This window comes from Temnothorax nylanderi, unplaced genomic scaffold, assembly GCF_030848795.1.
Source record: "Temnothorax nylanderi isolate EJ_2023f unplaced genomic scaffold, tnyl_v1.0 TNYL_tig0023_pilon, whole genome shotgun sequence".
In the NCBI taxonomy this organism is placed as follows: Eukaryota; Metazoa; Arthropoda; class Insecta; order Hymenoptera; family Formicidae; genus Temnothorax; species Temnothorax nylanderi.
The window spans coordinates 307,209-323,713 of NW_027249085.1; the positions used below are offsets into that span (position 1 = coordinate 307,209).

Sequence of the window (16,505 nt, forward strand, 5' to 3'; positions counted from 1 at the left end):
TACAGTAAAATTTATCAAATGTTGATATTAAGTTTAACCTTTTGTAGAAAGAGTTGTCTATGTTTTATAAAAGTTTTATAAAAGTTGTTTTATAAAAGTTAAAAATTATATGCCGACGTAATTGGAGAAAACAATTTGACGCGTTTTAAGATTGCCTGTATAATATCAATATTTTTTAAGCTTGCTGAAAATTGTGTCTCTTCACGTAGAATTAAACGCATTCTTTCTTTTTTAAATGTTTCAGGAGATGAAAGTTAACTGGGCGACGTCGCCGGGTAACCAACCAAAACAGGACACGAGCAGTGAGTATGCCCAGTTTTCAGATTTTCGTCTTTACACGAAAAATATTTTTAGCACCGTGCGTTTTGCCTTTGATCCTATACTTGCTCGACTTGTTGGACTCGCATACTAATTGGTCCGAGCAGAGAATTACTCTAAAAGAGAATTTTTTAAAGCTGTTTCGTCGCAAAGTAAAATGCATTTTGGGCTGATTACGACATATATTATGCAAAAAATGTTAGGTAAAAATATTGTTCAAAAATGTTAGGAAAATTTTATTAAACAATATCGACAATAATACGTAAAGCAGCAAAGAGGTCAAAGAAGTTCAATCTAACATTTCCACATTAATCTAATATTTATAACATTAATGAAATCTAGCAATATTAATAAAGCAATAATATCTTGTTTACAAAATTTGTGCTAGAAATTTGTTATTATCTAATTGTAATTAAACGGAATATTACACCGCTTATTTATCATTATTACGATATTAATGCAATATACTTTTGTGTGCATTTTCAACATATGTTATCTATCGAAATACACGTAAGTAAAATATACTTTATGAAATATGTATACTTATATTTATATCGTTAATTTATTATTTTTATAATGCTTGTGTAGCACATATATAATAATTGATTTTACAAATCAATTATTCCTTAAACGCTATGATAAAAGTATAACTCGCAGCTTTTTAATAATAAACTATATAGACTGGAAGTTTAAAAAAAACTACAAATATTAATTACAATAATCAGATTATATTTTCAAAAATATAAAAAGGCTCGTTTATTTTATTTTATTATTATTCCAATTTCCATTCTCTGTTTAAATATCGATTTAAATACTAATTTTGCAAAAAAACTTATATTTTGATGTATGGAACGTTTTATACATATATCTGCATAAAACCATTATATGTTCTCTTTTAATGATTATTTCACAAAACCCATTATTGTAGAATAAAGATTAAATTAATTTACCGGCTAAAATAAAATAATTCAATACCAGGACATTAAATTAATATTCTATTTAAAAAAATGTATTTATCAATTGTTAATAATATCATTTTACTTTGATTCCACACAACTATAATTACTCGTATGTTTAATCGAATGAAATATTAATCGAATGTTTGAGACTTTTGTTACCAGTATATACATTGGCAATGAAAATCTCTGTGTAGAAATGTTAATGTACGGTAATACAATTTCTCGTAGAAAAAATTCGAATTGTGCGTGAATACAAATGGTTTCATTAAAAATGCTTTGTTTTTTTACTATTCATGACAACGTGTTGCAGTATTTTTACGTAAAATAATTAATTTTTTATAAAATATTAATATAGTTATAACATAATGCTTAAGTAATTAAAATAAAAGTATGCTCTTAAAAAACATCGACCCTATTTGTACATGATAGAAATCAATTCCAAGAATCGTCACAATCCGACAAAAGCTATTATAGTTTCTACATTCGATTCAACGCGTCGGAAATAAATTTCCCAGCATCTTGCAGTGTATAGTTTTCATCGTCTACATCCCAGTTTTCTTATTGTCGAAAAACGAAATTGTATTACTGGAACATTACCTTACAAAAATACATAACGAACGTAAATTAATCAATGCTGAAAAATAATTATCCATCGTGATGAAGGATAATTGCAATTTTATTTCTGGATTGGACAAAAAGTGCTATAATGTACTTTATTTATTCCAATGTAAAATAAATTAAAAATATCTTACATAAAAATATTATCATACGTATAAAAATCTTATTTGTATAAGCATAGTACCGCGACATATTTTCTTACAAGTTTCATCGCGGATTTTTAAGTGCACAGTTATAATTTTGTCGTAATCATGTATAATTTATTATTTCAACGTTTGTGTACGTAGATAAAGCATAGGATATTCAGTGAAATGGGACTTTGTGTAATACAGTTCCATGTATTTCTAGAATAACTTCTACGCGTAAGGCTGTCCGGTACAGCGGTAGTTCGGGATTAAGCGTACGTCCCTTGTGATAATCTCTTTTGCTTCCTGTGTCTGGGATCCCCAGAGAATCAGCCATAAACCATGAAACCCGTCATAACTACTTTCTTCCCACGATCTCTGTACGCTCGTGCGCATAGGAAGGTTGATATAAATGCAGATTATGTGATGCAAACTGGACGAATTAGAAAAGATTTTTCGATTTTTTTTTTCTCTTTACAAAAACATCATAATGTCTCTTTTGCGGGATGACAAGCATGACGTGGACTCACGTATTTGAGAGATATAATTGATTTGCAACAATGCGTGAACGATACGAATGATGAGTGAAATTCACTAACTACATCTCGAAATCCGTCGACATCGACTTTCGCGCGCGGACCGGGCAACCTGAAATAATTTAACAAGCGCGCATGACGGCTAAATAAATATCACAGGAAGATTCCTCTCGCCATTACGTGCTCGTTACACGTGTGAAAAGATGCGCGGTCGCGTCTCTGTGGATATGCCCTATTATATATATATGTACCGGCAGGCGGTCGTACGCGTGTGCGTGCTTGAAATTCAGTGAGGGCGGCAGCAATATTTAACTCAGTCTGAAATTCCTCTTTTTATGGACTTGTAAAACCGTGACAGGCACATGGGACCCGATCCTGCTTCTCCTCCCTCCCGTCCTTCGTCCCTGTCGTTTTGCCCGCCACCCCTTGTTGCTATACCTGCATCCCTCTCGCTCTCGAGCCCGAGACTCGCTCACACCCGCTGACGCGGTTAGATAGCAGTCTCGTATCTCTCTTGTCGTCCTCTTTTCCATCGCCGGCCGACAGTCTGCTACCTACCTACGATCACCTTCTTCACTTCCCTTTTTCCTTCGGCGCGGCGTCGCTATCCACCCACGCGTACCTACCGGAGCACTCTCCTCGCTCGAAGCACTATTTCTCCTCGGCGACAAATGCAAAACTAAAACGTATTCTCCTCTCCTCTATTCTCTCTGTAAATATGCCGGTATAGCTACCAGCATGGCCAGAGTTTTCCCTTCGCTTTTGTTTCCTACCGCCTCTCCCTCCCCGTCGCCGCGTCGCCATCGTCTGCCTTCGCCATCCTCTTCACGATCATATGTATATAGCATTCGGCGAATAGATACAGGGAGAGGTGTTATGCGGCTGCAACTGGAACGACGGGTTGTTTTACTTTTCCGCGAGAGATTGCTAGTAAACTCCACCGCTGATGCACCTGCGCACATTTTGCAGCTCTGACTCTTACGTCGCGCTTCCGTGTAAAAGTACGTTAGTCCAAGAGACTGTAATAAAATAGGAGAGAAATCTTAATACGTATTAATTTTTGCTTTCTCTAAGGAAATAGCTATTGAGGAACGTTGTGTCTTAAAATTTGCAACTGCGTTATGTATGAATGATTCTATTTTATAGTTTTTCTATTCATTTATGTGGATAAAACAATACCGTATGATTATTGTAGAATTTTTGTATATACATATATTAGATTATCTTAATTTTTATATTAGAAAAAAATATATTTTTTATTTCTAAAGTTCTTCATTAAGGTTTCAGAAATTTTAGTATACTTCAAAATTTACGTAGAATTAAACATAGTCTCTCAAGTTTCACATAAAGCTAGAAAATCGTGCTATTTATATTGAAGAAGAATTTGTAACTAATAAAGTATAAACCGAGTCAAACTAAAATTGTGACGACTCTTCGCTAGATTGAAGCACGTTTGTACTTCATATCGGGAAACTTCAAGTATTTATTTCGCAGCCAAGTATCAGAGATAGCAGTATTCGTGACGGATCGAAACGATATATGAATGTTTGCGGAATGTCTCTACGCGATGGCAGGTTGTATTAGTCTCAGGTCAGTACCAGCTGGTGTGGACTGTGACTTTAAGACCGGTCGTTTATGCGAGTGTCATAATACGCAGTCGTGGGATCTAACGCGACGTATATTCCGCAAAGATGAAAATATAGCGGCTGAAGATGGCCGGCATGGAAGCGTAACAAACGGCGATAGTACGAGCGGCGAATTGCGATAAAATATTTTGGACTTTCATGTCTTGTAATATATTTATCGTAGAAAGCAGCCGTGTCTGTAAGTATATATAAGCAGAGCTTCATAATTTTTACTTAAAACAAATAGCAGTTATCTGTGGACTTTAAGGAGAAAAAGATCTTCATACTTTTAAGGAAAAATTATTAACTTTAGTCTCTTACGTAGATGTGCGATTTTACGATACACAGATAAATATGCATATGCGTCAATACATATATTCTCGAAGGGATATTTCGGCTTTGCTGAAATTAGCGATTTCCCGAAACTTAAAGCGACAACATTCGGAATATGATTTGCATAATTGCAATTTGTGTAATTGCAATTTCAATTATCTCAATCGCTATGCAGATTTGCCTATAATCCCTTACAGTGATAGTGACCCCGATATTATAGATCAATTTCACCCGAACCCCTTTAATAGCGACATGCAATCTCCGCGCCCACATCGTTGTAGCTACAAATAGATACCGACCCGTCGCTGGATATAAAAGGAGGAAGTTCGCGGAAAAGAGAAAAATTCCTTGTTCCACTTTTCTTCTTTGATCGTTGTCAGGAAAGGTAGTACTTGGACAAGGCGCAGAGAAAAAGGAACGGGAAAGAAAAAGCGGGGTGGGGGGAGAGAAGAATAAACAAAGAAAGAGGATTGTGGCGAAAAGCTTTGGATTGGGTTTGGCTAGCTGACTGTGTAATCGTGCATCGTTTTTCCTGCATTATGAATTGCGTCAGGGGATAATCGCGCCAGTATTTACGAGGCTTTTCAACACAAAGGAGTTACACCTTGAGTTCCACTTCTCTATTCCGTTTATCTGCGGCAAGAAGCGTTTACTGTTAAACCATAAGCCGCATGTCTTTGCCATTTACCTGCATTATTGCCGTTATTGCAAACTCTATTTCTCACGTCCTCCTTTTGCATGTCCATTCGCTTACGCCTTAGTATTTTGCATTTCCACGATGGCATCATATACCTCTTTCACATCGGGCTGCGTTTCTGCAATTTGTATTTTACGATCCGCAAATTTAATTGCATCGATTTTCCAATCCGGATATAAATCTGATTCAGTTGCCAATTGATCCTTGCGCTAGTTCGATTGATAGATTACGAAAATACTCTTCAATACGTTTGAATAGAATTTCGAGAGAAAAAATTCTCAATTTACTAAAAATTCACGATTTACGATCAGTGCGAGGTCAATTGATATCAATTATAAATTATAAATTATAACGGATTGCTGAGGTTGCTCATTTACATATGCGTTCTGCGAACACAAGTATTCTAATATACATACATTCACGAGGAATCCGTGTTTAACTGGCGACACGATGCAGATCAACGGACCGAGAAAATAGGATGAGCCGCGGGAGACAAGTGCATCATGCATTCTCTTTGTTCACGCTGTTGCATCAAAGCTTACATTCAAATACACTTGTACATGCATACAACATACGCACAAATATATACACGTGCCTCTGCGTGCCACCCCCCCCCCCCCCATTCCGAATCTTGTGGTGTAACGACGCTTCGTGGTGCATCGTGTGGCGAAAGCCCTGCCGTTGGCATTTGTGGGCAGTTCACGGCCGATGGGAGAATCGGTAAACCACGATGTGGTATCACATCGAGATCGAATCTTGCGCCAGCCTCATACATGAGCTAATAAGTACGAGGAATAGGTTCCGGTATCCGAAAACACAAAACCAAATCGATAATAAAGACAATAAAGAGCCGATAGGAGCAGCTAAAAACAAAATATTTGAAACAAACATATAGAAGATATATATTGTTTTATTTTATTTGAGGGACTTCCACAAATTATTCTGCTCTTGTTATCAAAAATTGAAACAAAAAATTTGACAAAAAATTTTAATATCTAACAATAATGGAAATCTCAAGGCAGCTAATTATTATTCGTATTTAAAACATATAAAAACTTATAAAAAGAAACATGTTTTCTTCAATGTTGAGTTGTAAATTACATTTTAAATAATTATTCTTGCATTTATTTTGTGCTTTCACATATTACGTGATCTATAAAATTATTAATTTAGCAATCTAAAAATTACAGAATGTATATTTATGAAGATGGTAATTAAATAGTCTTCAAAAGTCTTGTGTTAACGCTTAGTTGCTTTTATCCAGTTGTTTTACATCCAGTTATGTATACACTACATTCTGCTGATGGAAGGATGTAAGCATTAAAGGACACGTGCAAAAAGAAGCTGCTGTAAACTCATTTTATTAAATCTTCTCTTCACGAGACTATTTATTCATAACTTCCCGTCATAAAGCGCTAAATAATACTACTCTATATTAGATTTCCGCCCGGAGTAAAAGGGTTAATTAATGAAATACAAGAAACATGAAACCTCCATCATGATAAAAAAAGTGTACATACGTATATGTGTATGTATATATATACATGTAACACATTCTCTGTGCAATGCCGTCCAGATACCAGCCAATGTTTACCGCATGGTGAAACGGAGTACTGTCGCTTTGTCGTAAAAGCGCAGACATTCACATCCAACATGCGCGCTGCTCGGTGTATAATCACAGATGCATGGAAAAGCTTACCGCATTCCGCACGTTTGGATGTAATTACCGGGATGCAAAAACAAACACGAGGAATTATTATATTTCGCTTCCGGGCGACTGCGTCCCGAAAACAATCAGATCCGCTCACAATTTCTAGTCTGCGACCGTTACAAAGGAAGTTCGAGCGAGGAAAATTCGTTATTTTTCGTTCTCGACCCAAGCTTTAAGGATTATTTTCACGTACGCCCATCGGCGTTCTGTTGATGGAAGGATACGCGCTTTAATCAAGTTAATGTAGCCACGCGCCCTACCCCAACCCTTCACTTCGCACTGCCGCCTGTACGTATCAACCTACCTGCACACGTGTACCGTAGGATGACTTTTATGCGAGGTACACACTTTGGAAACGGTGCCACCGTGTGCCAACCGGAAGTTCGAACTACCGCTCGCTTTCTACGAGCACGTTTCTCGCAGATTGGTTCGAAGAAAAATGTTGGGCCAATTTTGAAGTCACTTTTTCAGCGCTGGCAAACGAAGCAGGGGCCATCCTGTCGCGCTTTTGATGTCAAAAAAACACACAACGATGCGTTGTGCGTATTTCAACAAATATTATCAGACGTAAAGGGTGACGCGCCGCATGACCCGAACGTTTGTCACGATGTGTAATCCGAATTTCGGCCAAATCGCTTACTCGTATGCGATGACAGTCGAACAATAAATCTCTGGTCGTGACGCGTGTTCTCGATGGTAAAGATGTGGTAAATGTATGAAGGACCATCTTTCTTGATTTCGACGAAATACTGGCTGTGCGCTGCAAAATATTTGTTTTACGTAACGTAATATATGGGTGATTGACATGTTGCTCACCAAATAGCCATAACCAATGATTTCGACGTCGTGCGATAATATTATGAATCTGTGTACATTACTTTCTATCATTATTTCTATTCACATTATTGTCAGCGTGACTTTTCCCCAATGAAGAATTAAAGGTTTATTATAGCTTTGAGAAAAAGCTATTATATAATTTTTGAAAAAAAAGTATATACTTTTTGAACGCCGCTTATAAAAGAGAATTATGCGTAAACGTGCTGAAACAATAACCAGATACAGAATACAACGAACGTCAAGTGTCAATAACTCGCCATCGTTAAAAGCACGCGCCGCATGAACAATCGATTCGTTTGAATTTCGCGTAGTTTTCAAAACGTCAATGAATACTATAAAAAAGAGATTTTGTAACGTTTGTGGTTGTTACGTGCGTTTCACGCATATAGCGATACGGGAATCGCCCTTTTGGCATAAAACCGGACATGATTTTCTGCGAGAAACGCGCAACGCGGTTTGTGAACGGTTGAAAATAGACGCGCGCAAGGCTCGTCCAGTGACCGGACATTACTATGCTAAGAGTCCCCTTAGGAGAGTAATAAGGGTTGTCGTTCGCCATTGTTTCGCGACCGGCGCACGATCGCCGAACAACAGTGCAATATTCGATAGTGAGAATCACTGCAATCCCCTGGGTACGATAATTCAAGTACCGTGAATAAGGTGGCCCCTCTCCGGTCGAATGTACCACCATTTATGCTACACAACCGCCGTTTTCACCGCGACCCTTTCTATGCACACCGCAGAGGAAGATATGTCTTACACAATCCACAATTTAGCACTCTGCCCACTCGCTAAATATACTACAAATTGGAATTGGCCAATGGAAACATAAACTATGAAAACTATGCTCAAACGAACAGTTTTTTACTTTACGATTTATTTATTACTTTATTACTTTATTTTTTTTTTATTTTACAAATAATACATAACGACATGCATTTATAATAAATGTTGATGCAAAAAACAGTTATCAATTCGTAAAAATATAACAATCTTTTACGTAAACATATATATATATATATATATATATACATACATATATATTATACATACGAGTTTAAGTAAAAAATTATTTATCGTAACTTTACGAATTAATAATTGTCTACTCTAAATCAAGATTTATTATGAAGTGTGTATATATGCACGATTAATTAAACGTTCTAAATGAGGGCAAGTGATAATATGCGAGACTATCGAACTGATCTTGAATTAACGACAAGGTGAGGAGGCCAAGAAGCACGTAAGCTTTATTGAGAGAAACTGCGAAGCAATTTACGGGAAGGTGTTCGCGCGTAAGAGTACGGCGATCACAATGTGAAATACGGCGCTAACGAAGAAATGAATCACGTCGGTGTATATCTACCCTACCAGATAGCCGGGCAAATAATTTTAAAATGCAAAATTCACCTAGGGAAGTCTTATCCGTATAAGAGGGAAAATTATTTTGTCGTGACACATGCCGGGGGAAAAACAGAAAGGGAAAGGGGACAAGGGTAAAAGAGCCTGTGAACGATATGAAAAACAGAGTTTATGGGCGGTTATAAAGATTACGTCACGAAGAAAACCCCGTCGTGCATGTACTTGCTTTTTCTTGGACATTCTCTTAAAGCCTAACGTCTTTTCGCAGCCAACAATAGCTATAAGTGCTATAACATCTGGTATATACCAAGAAACTGATAGGCACCTCAATCGTCAGTATTACACACATATATTAGTCGATTACTTATGTAAAACAATTATACCGTTAATTATAACGAGCGGCACAAAATTACTCGATTTCAGATTTATATTTACTTCATATGTAAGGAATTCTTAATTAAATAAAAATGTAATTAATGTTTGTTATCTGCTCATTACGATAGAAATATTTAATAACTTGTAAAATGAGAAACGAATGGTTATTCTCGAGTAAAATGCTTCGCGCTGCATGGAAATGAGCGGAAATTTCCAGATATGTCATGATTGTGAGAAACATTTCTCGTGGTATTCTGATATGTGAGTTGCGATATGTAAAGTTAAAGAAACGATAATCTTTTTTTTTTCGCTACATGAATATGAATTGCGCAATATGCATACGCACTTAATATGTTACGGAGAGCTTAATTACTATCAACTTTACTCACGACAGTCTACCTAAAGAAAAAGTTGTATATCATTTTAACCAGCAAATTTGTGGAAGAAAAACGAAGTTCCGTGTACAACTAATGATGATATACAACAACATGGGCTAGGTCGTACCATACTTTGCAAAAATACAATACTATACTGAAAGTATGTAATATACGATGCTGTTATTATAGTCTTGCATAAAACCTATAAGTTGAGTTACTCTAAGATACGATCAAATTACATCGGATAACCTTGAGTAAAAATATTCCTATATAACAGTAATGCGTAAGTTCATAAATTTTACTTTTAAATCAGGAAATTGCAGGTCTGATGTTTTTACGATGCAAAATTAGTTCTATCTAGCATAAACTAGTTTTTTCTTATATGATTTAATTCGTGCAGTTCTTGATTATTTTAGAAAATTAAACAATAACCGAATTCTTAACGTTTCAATACACATATTAATTAAAGCTATGTACTTAATACAATTTTAATTCATTGCTAGGTAATTTGGTTAATTATGTCCCGCTAACTCTAAAAGCAGATACGCACGATTTTAAAAATTGCGATATTCTGATTTCTCAAAATTGCTGCGGGCAGCAATCGAAATGCCAATTGCTCATTCGGCAACGGCCAAACTGATGATATAAATTCGTATGCCATATGCATGGTTAACAAAAACCAGTGTAGATGTTTTAAATAAACCACCACCGGCTACGCCACAAGCTAGTCCATGTTCCCGTGACTATTTCCCGAAGTGAACCTGTGGATTAGCGAAATATGACCGCTTTAGGGGGAAGTGATGGGAAAAAATTTGCCAGAAATTTGCATCGAACTCAATTCGGTAAAAATGCAAATTTCATCGAGCATCGAACGTGACTCGTATCGAAAAGCGGTGGAAAGAAAAAACAATAAACGTATCTTTTGAAAATATCGACGAATACGTTTGTATACTGTATTTGGTAAACAGTAACAACTTTTGTTGTATGTTGGTCCGGTAGAAAATAAATTTTGATTATATGCTAATACAGAACTTATAATGTTGTTAAGAATTATTCATTGAATTTGTTAAAATATAAAAAAAAGAAATTAGAATTCTTTAACAAGATGTGTTGCAAAATATGCAAATAAAAAAATTGAATTGAGCTATTAATAACTGAAACACTTTATTTACTCCAAAAAAATTAGAAATAATTTTTTATTACAATATATAATCAGAATTTTTCTAATTATTATCGAGATGTTATTTAAAATACTTGGGAAATTTAATTTTCTTCTTTATCTCTCTTTTTTGAATAAGATATTTTTCAAAAAACTTATTGTTTTCATATCTGTTTACGAAAGTTATAAACATTATATAAATGGTCTTGTGTATAAATTATTGGTAATAATTACTAAACTGTTAAAAATAGCATTGATGAAGAAACGGAAGAAACGGCATATATCTAGTTAAATCCTAAATTCAACAGATTATGAGAGCTTGTAAACTTACCTATCATTAGCTGCAATAAATTATCATTACGGTAATCACGTACCCAGATAGTTCATACCCGTAAATTTATGTGCTTAAGAGGCACTTTAAAATGCAATTCGTTTGATTACTTCTTTACTGGGCCGATTCGGTAAATCTCACATATGGTAATTAAGTGCCTCCATCATTAAAAACTCGTGCACTAATCGATAACTACGTGCCAGTCAGCGTATATACATGCGATGGGCGGATAATAAGCATATACGCACAGTATATGGTTGCTACTAGAGTGCGATTAAATAAACTCTTATAATTAATTGAGTTATTCTTTTGTGGATATAGCTGTGCTTAATGTCTAATACTATTACAATGTCCGCTGATAGATAATTTTCGGCGATTTCACTGAAATATCGATCGCTAAAGAAAATTAGCTAAAGAAAATCGAAATTGAAATTCGTAATCTCAGATAATAATGTTCGTTTTCTTCGTGGTGAACTGGTTTACTTCAACACAAACCGCTTGAGTAACATTGAGTAATATTTCTATTTTCTTTTGCGTTTCTTCTCATACGTTTCCGACCGACTACTCGTCTTGTATGTTCGAAAAATAATAAAGAATGGTTTTTCGTAACGCTATAGATATATTGTATATAAGACGCGATATTCGAGCACAGCTCAACTGAATGCACTCCCTAGTGTGCGATACCGTGCCGCCTCTCTCGCGACGATGCAGTGGTCGTCCTTCCTCACAGTCTCCGAACGCGAATAGCCTTACGGCGGGATATTACGTACGTGGGATGGCTGGAAGGGAACCCTTCTCGCAAAAAGCACTGCGTCGCGTCGGGTGGGTAACCGAACGCCGCGCCGCGGCATCAAAGCTGGCAGCGGGGCCATCGTATCGCAATATCCGGCCGGGGTAACGACGGCAGCCAACCGAAAGAGCCTGGGTACGCGAAGCCACGGGGAGCCGTTAGATCGCCAAGGCCCTTAAATTAGCAACGACGTAACGACGATAGGGGGAGACAGAAGTGGTGCAATTTCGCGCACAAACCAAGCTACCGCGCTGGGGCGCGCTGCCTCTGCTCTCGATATCGAAAAAGTATAAACCAGTGGATATGCAAATGCGCCTCGGAAGCACCGTGATGCGATGGTGGCGTCGGCGGTGCATCGACGCTTTCGTTCAGCCACGCTGCCTGAGTCCTCTCCTGCCTGCGCGCACGGACGCACTCAATGGATGGATGTTTTCCTGCATGCAAAGCCCGTCGTTCCTGCTTTTCATACAAAGTAGTGCGTAAGTCCGCGTACGACAGCGCACCCATCCAAAATATCCGTTTCTTTTATCCTTTTTCAGTTTCAATGCAGTTGATCGGCTTGGTCGATGAATTTCACTCGTTGAACGAGATAGACAAGTCAAAATGCACATTTTGCATGCAGCAGCCACGAAGAGATTTGCGCTTGCACGGAAAGCATACCTCTAAAGCTAGTTAAACCGCAAAATTATTTTTAAAATTATAATTGAATTACATTGACAGACCCGTATCTAAATAAATGAATTTAAGCTAAAGATTTGGAAAATTAATATACAAAATAATTTGATTATTTTGTATATTATCTATGTGCTGCTAATGCACGAGATGATTGAGATAAAGAGAAATTGAATCGCATGCCTGCTATTTTATTTATTTTATTTCATTCGACACGCGTTAAACGATTGATTCCGACGATAGGTACTGACATACGTATCAGTAAATGTCAATGATCAAAAAAGATTATTCAAAAAAATCATCTCTTATTTTGCTCGTAAAAAAGTGAAATTATTTTACAAAACTATTGAAACTAGAAAAATTACATTAGACATTTATATGACGTAATTATAAAACACCTTACCTGTTACTATTGAATTTTCCTATTTGCGTAATTCATTAGTTATCACAGATATGAGAATATAATTTGACGCGGCTGGTTTTGATTAAACAAATTAAACTTGTATCGACCGACACTTTCGCTCAGTTTCTTTGTACGTCGATTAGTTTGCTCCCAGCTTTTCCTTACGCCGCGTGTTCACTTGGTGGTGTAAAATGCTTCTCATTGTGATTGCGACGACAAGTACATCTCGTCGGCGATAATTACCCGTACACGTCCGCGTCGCGAAGGTCGAGGGGGGCGACTCGTATCCAGACACACGTCACTTCCATATGCCGCCTAACAGGGCGCATTGCTTCTGGAAGGACCGTAGGTTGGGAGAACGTTCCGTTTATTAAATGCATTTATCTTCCGCGCGAATAATATTTTTCTTTCCTTCTCTAATTGATATAAAGCGTTAATCTTAATGAGTATTAAAAATAATTTTCGGCAAACACGCTTTAAATACCGCGCGTTATCGGACGTCCGTTCTCTTCGCTCGGAATAGATGTGTGTGTGTGTGTGTGTGTGTGTGTGTATGTGTGCACGCACGTGTAACCACGCGCGTGTAAAGCGGACATAAGTGTAACCGCGCAGACACGCCTGGCAAAACGTTACAGAAACGCGCGTACGAGCATGCCGACGAGCGATTACATTTTAGGTATTAGTGTCGGTGTGCGACCCATGCGACTGTGTTTGTATCCAGCGACGCTGTACGTACGTACATCCGGATGATACATATTTATGATGGAACGTGTGCTGGGTGGCGGAATGTGTGCAACTAAACAGCGGCAGAGAGAGAGAGAGAGAGAGAGAGAGAGAGAGAGAGAGAGAGAGAGAGAGAGAGAGAGAGAGAGAGAGAGAGAGAGAGAGAGAGAGAGAACGGTGGGGATTATTTGCAAAGCAAATGGTGCGACGTGGTTCTAAGTGGCAACGGCAGCCACGTACGCGACTAATCTCGTCCTTTTGAATTTCTCGCCTCCGTCTACTTGGTATCGTCGAGCTCGACGCTTCCACGTTGTCTCGCGAGCGACAAGCTCTCTGACGCACGAAAGTAAGATTAGAATCTTCGAGGTGCGGTACCAGCTTTAGTCGCGCTTGCCTTCTGCTCTCTGCCTCTGCGGGACACAATACGGCGATAATTGTGGAAATAAATAACGACAGTTGTCGCGCGCATCCATTTACTCGTGCGCGAATGAAACAACGTTCTCATCTTTCTCGCAAATTTCTTTACTCGATCTCGCATAAATGTCAATTACTTGTTACTCGCGAACGGATTCAATTTGTGAACTCATAAAGAGTAAGAGACGTGAAATATAAGGTAAATGTAAAAAAAGGCAAATGTATCTTGTAAGTAAGACGCCGGCGGAGCTACAAGAAATATGAATTTAACGTACTTTTCTTTAATAGTGAGCGCAACAGGTAGGTAAATACTTCAAATATGCGACGATTGCATGAATTTCAAGAACATCGTTCGATGCTTCAAGAATCCGGATTGCCAAGGAAAATATTGCGTCTTTTAGCCGATATGTACGCGATAGCGCCGCATTCGTAATACACCGTGAGTGAAACGCGCTACTGACAACTCAATTTCATGCTGCATACAATCTGTGATTAAAGTGAAAAATTACTTTAATATGAAAATATCAATAGCTAGCATGTAAAACATGAAAACACGCAATAATACAATTTTATATTACGTTTTACATGATGTATAAAATTGTTATAAAATATATTTGGATATGGCGTATCAAAATACACTTCGATATAGCGGTTTAAAATAGCAAACAACGAAGAAAAAAAGACTACCCACTAAATCAGTTTCGTGCACGTGGTAGCAAAACAAGTGATAAAAATCAACAAGCTGCAAAGTGGGAGTGAATAGGAATATCGCGTTACACAGTTGTTTCCAAATACATATATATTTTTTTGAAGACAATTTAATTGACTGGAGCTGTAAATGATTTTAAAATAGTATTTACTAATTTTCCACATTACAAGTTAAATTGCGATATTTATACATATAAATCATATTAAATATGACAATGTAATATACTAATTTTTATTTCAATTAAAAATGTTATTTTAATATGGCTTTAAAAAGCTTCAATTAACATAATGACAAACAATATAAACCTAATACATTTAATTAAATGTTTGTTTATTGTAATATCCAATTAGATACGCCAATATTAATTTTGTAGCCAATAAATCAATGTATCCATCTTGAAGTTTTAATTTTTGACATTACCGTACATTGACAAATGTCAACAGATCATTAAAGTGCATTAATATTATTATACTGTAAATGATTAATTAAAGATCATCGAAAAAAACAGGATTGCTTATTTTTTTGAGGTCTTATTTTGCACGTACCATGCATATATAGATGTAGTAGCATATTGCTCGAGCACAGTGCTTGAATGTACTTCTATTACAGTCAATCAAGAGCTCAAATAAATCAAACAAAAACTGCGACAAATACTATATATGATCAAAATTTCCGATGTAGGTGAAACCTTTTAAAAGCATATCTGTGTTAGTAACAAAATCACGAGTGATAGCGGATGTTAATGCACGGTCGCATTTCGGGTATGCGTACCATAATAGCTTTTCATAACATTCGGCAGAAAACCACAAGTGAAGGTTAATGCGCGCGGTAACTTTATAAATATAATAAACCTGACAACTAAAATCCACGTGTGGAAACACTCCAACTAGTATGACGCCGGTGTTAAGCGCAATTGAGTTATATTTCTGCGATGAATGCTGAATATGAAAGGGCGAAAAAGAAACAACCGTACAAAAGAATAAAAGGGATGCATCTACGCGTTAATCCTTTAAAATAAACGCAACATACAGTATTAAATACAATATTAGAAGACAGATTGTCAAACGTAGGTACTAAGAGATATTAAAAATAAATATTTGAATTATTATAAGTTGGAATATACTTCAATTAATACCGTTAGTTTGGAAGGATTGGAAATTACGAGCGGTAATTGACGTCACCGCAAACTGTTAATTCGCGGTCGCGTAAACTTTGCGAATTGCGCGATTCGGTGCAGTAGTTACAGATTTTAATGCACGGCCGTCGTGACGGGACCAAGAATACATATCCGTGATGAGAAATTTCGAGTGTAGAACGCAGATGCGATACGGGAATGAGACATACGTACCGGGGGTCATATGGAGAGACCGTAGGAAGTAAATAGTAACATCCTGATGTGGCAGAGAGCTGTTTGCTCTCGTCGCACAGTATTTA

General features: G+C 36.9%; 1 protein-coding gene across 7 annotated transcripts in view; it reads left to right on the forward strand.

The window, feature by feature from the left end:
* The window catches only part of LOC139769533 (uncharacterized), a 405,408-nt gene that overhangs the window by 177,259 nt on the left and 211,644 nt on the right, over positions 1 to 16,505 (forward strand). For all 7 annotated transcript variants that reach the window (XM_071700652.1, XM_071700655.1, XM_071700657.1 and 4 more), the window contains one exon: positions 245 to 302. In XM_071700652.1, coding sequence (XP_071556753.1) covers positions 245 to 302 — 58 coding nt within the window. The remainder of the gene's footprint in view (positions 1 to 244; positions 303 to 16,505) is intronic.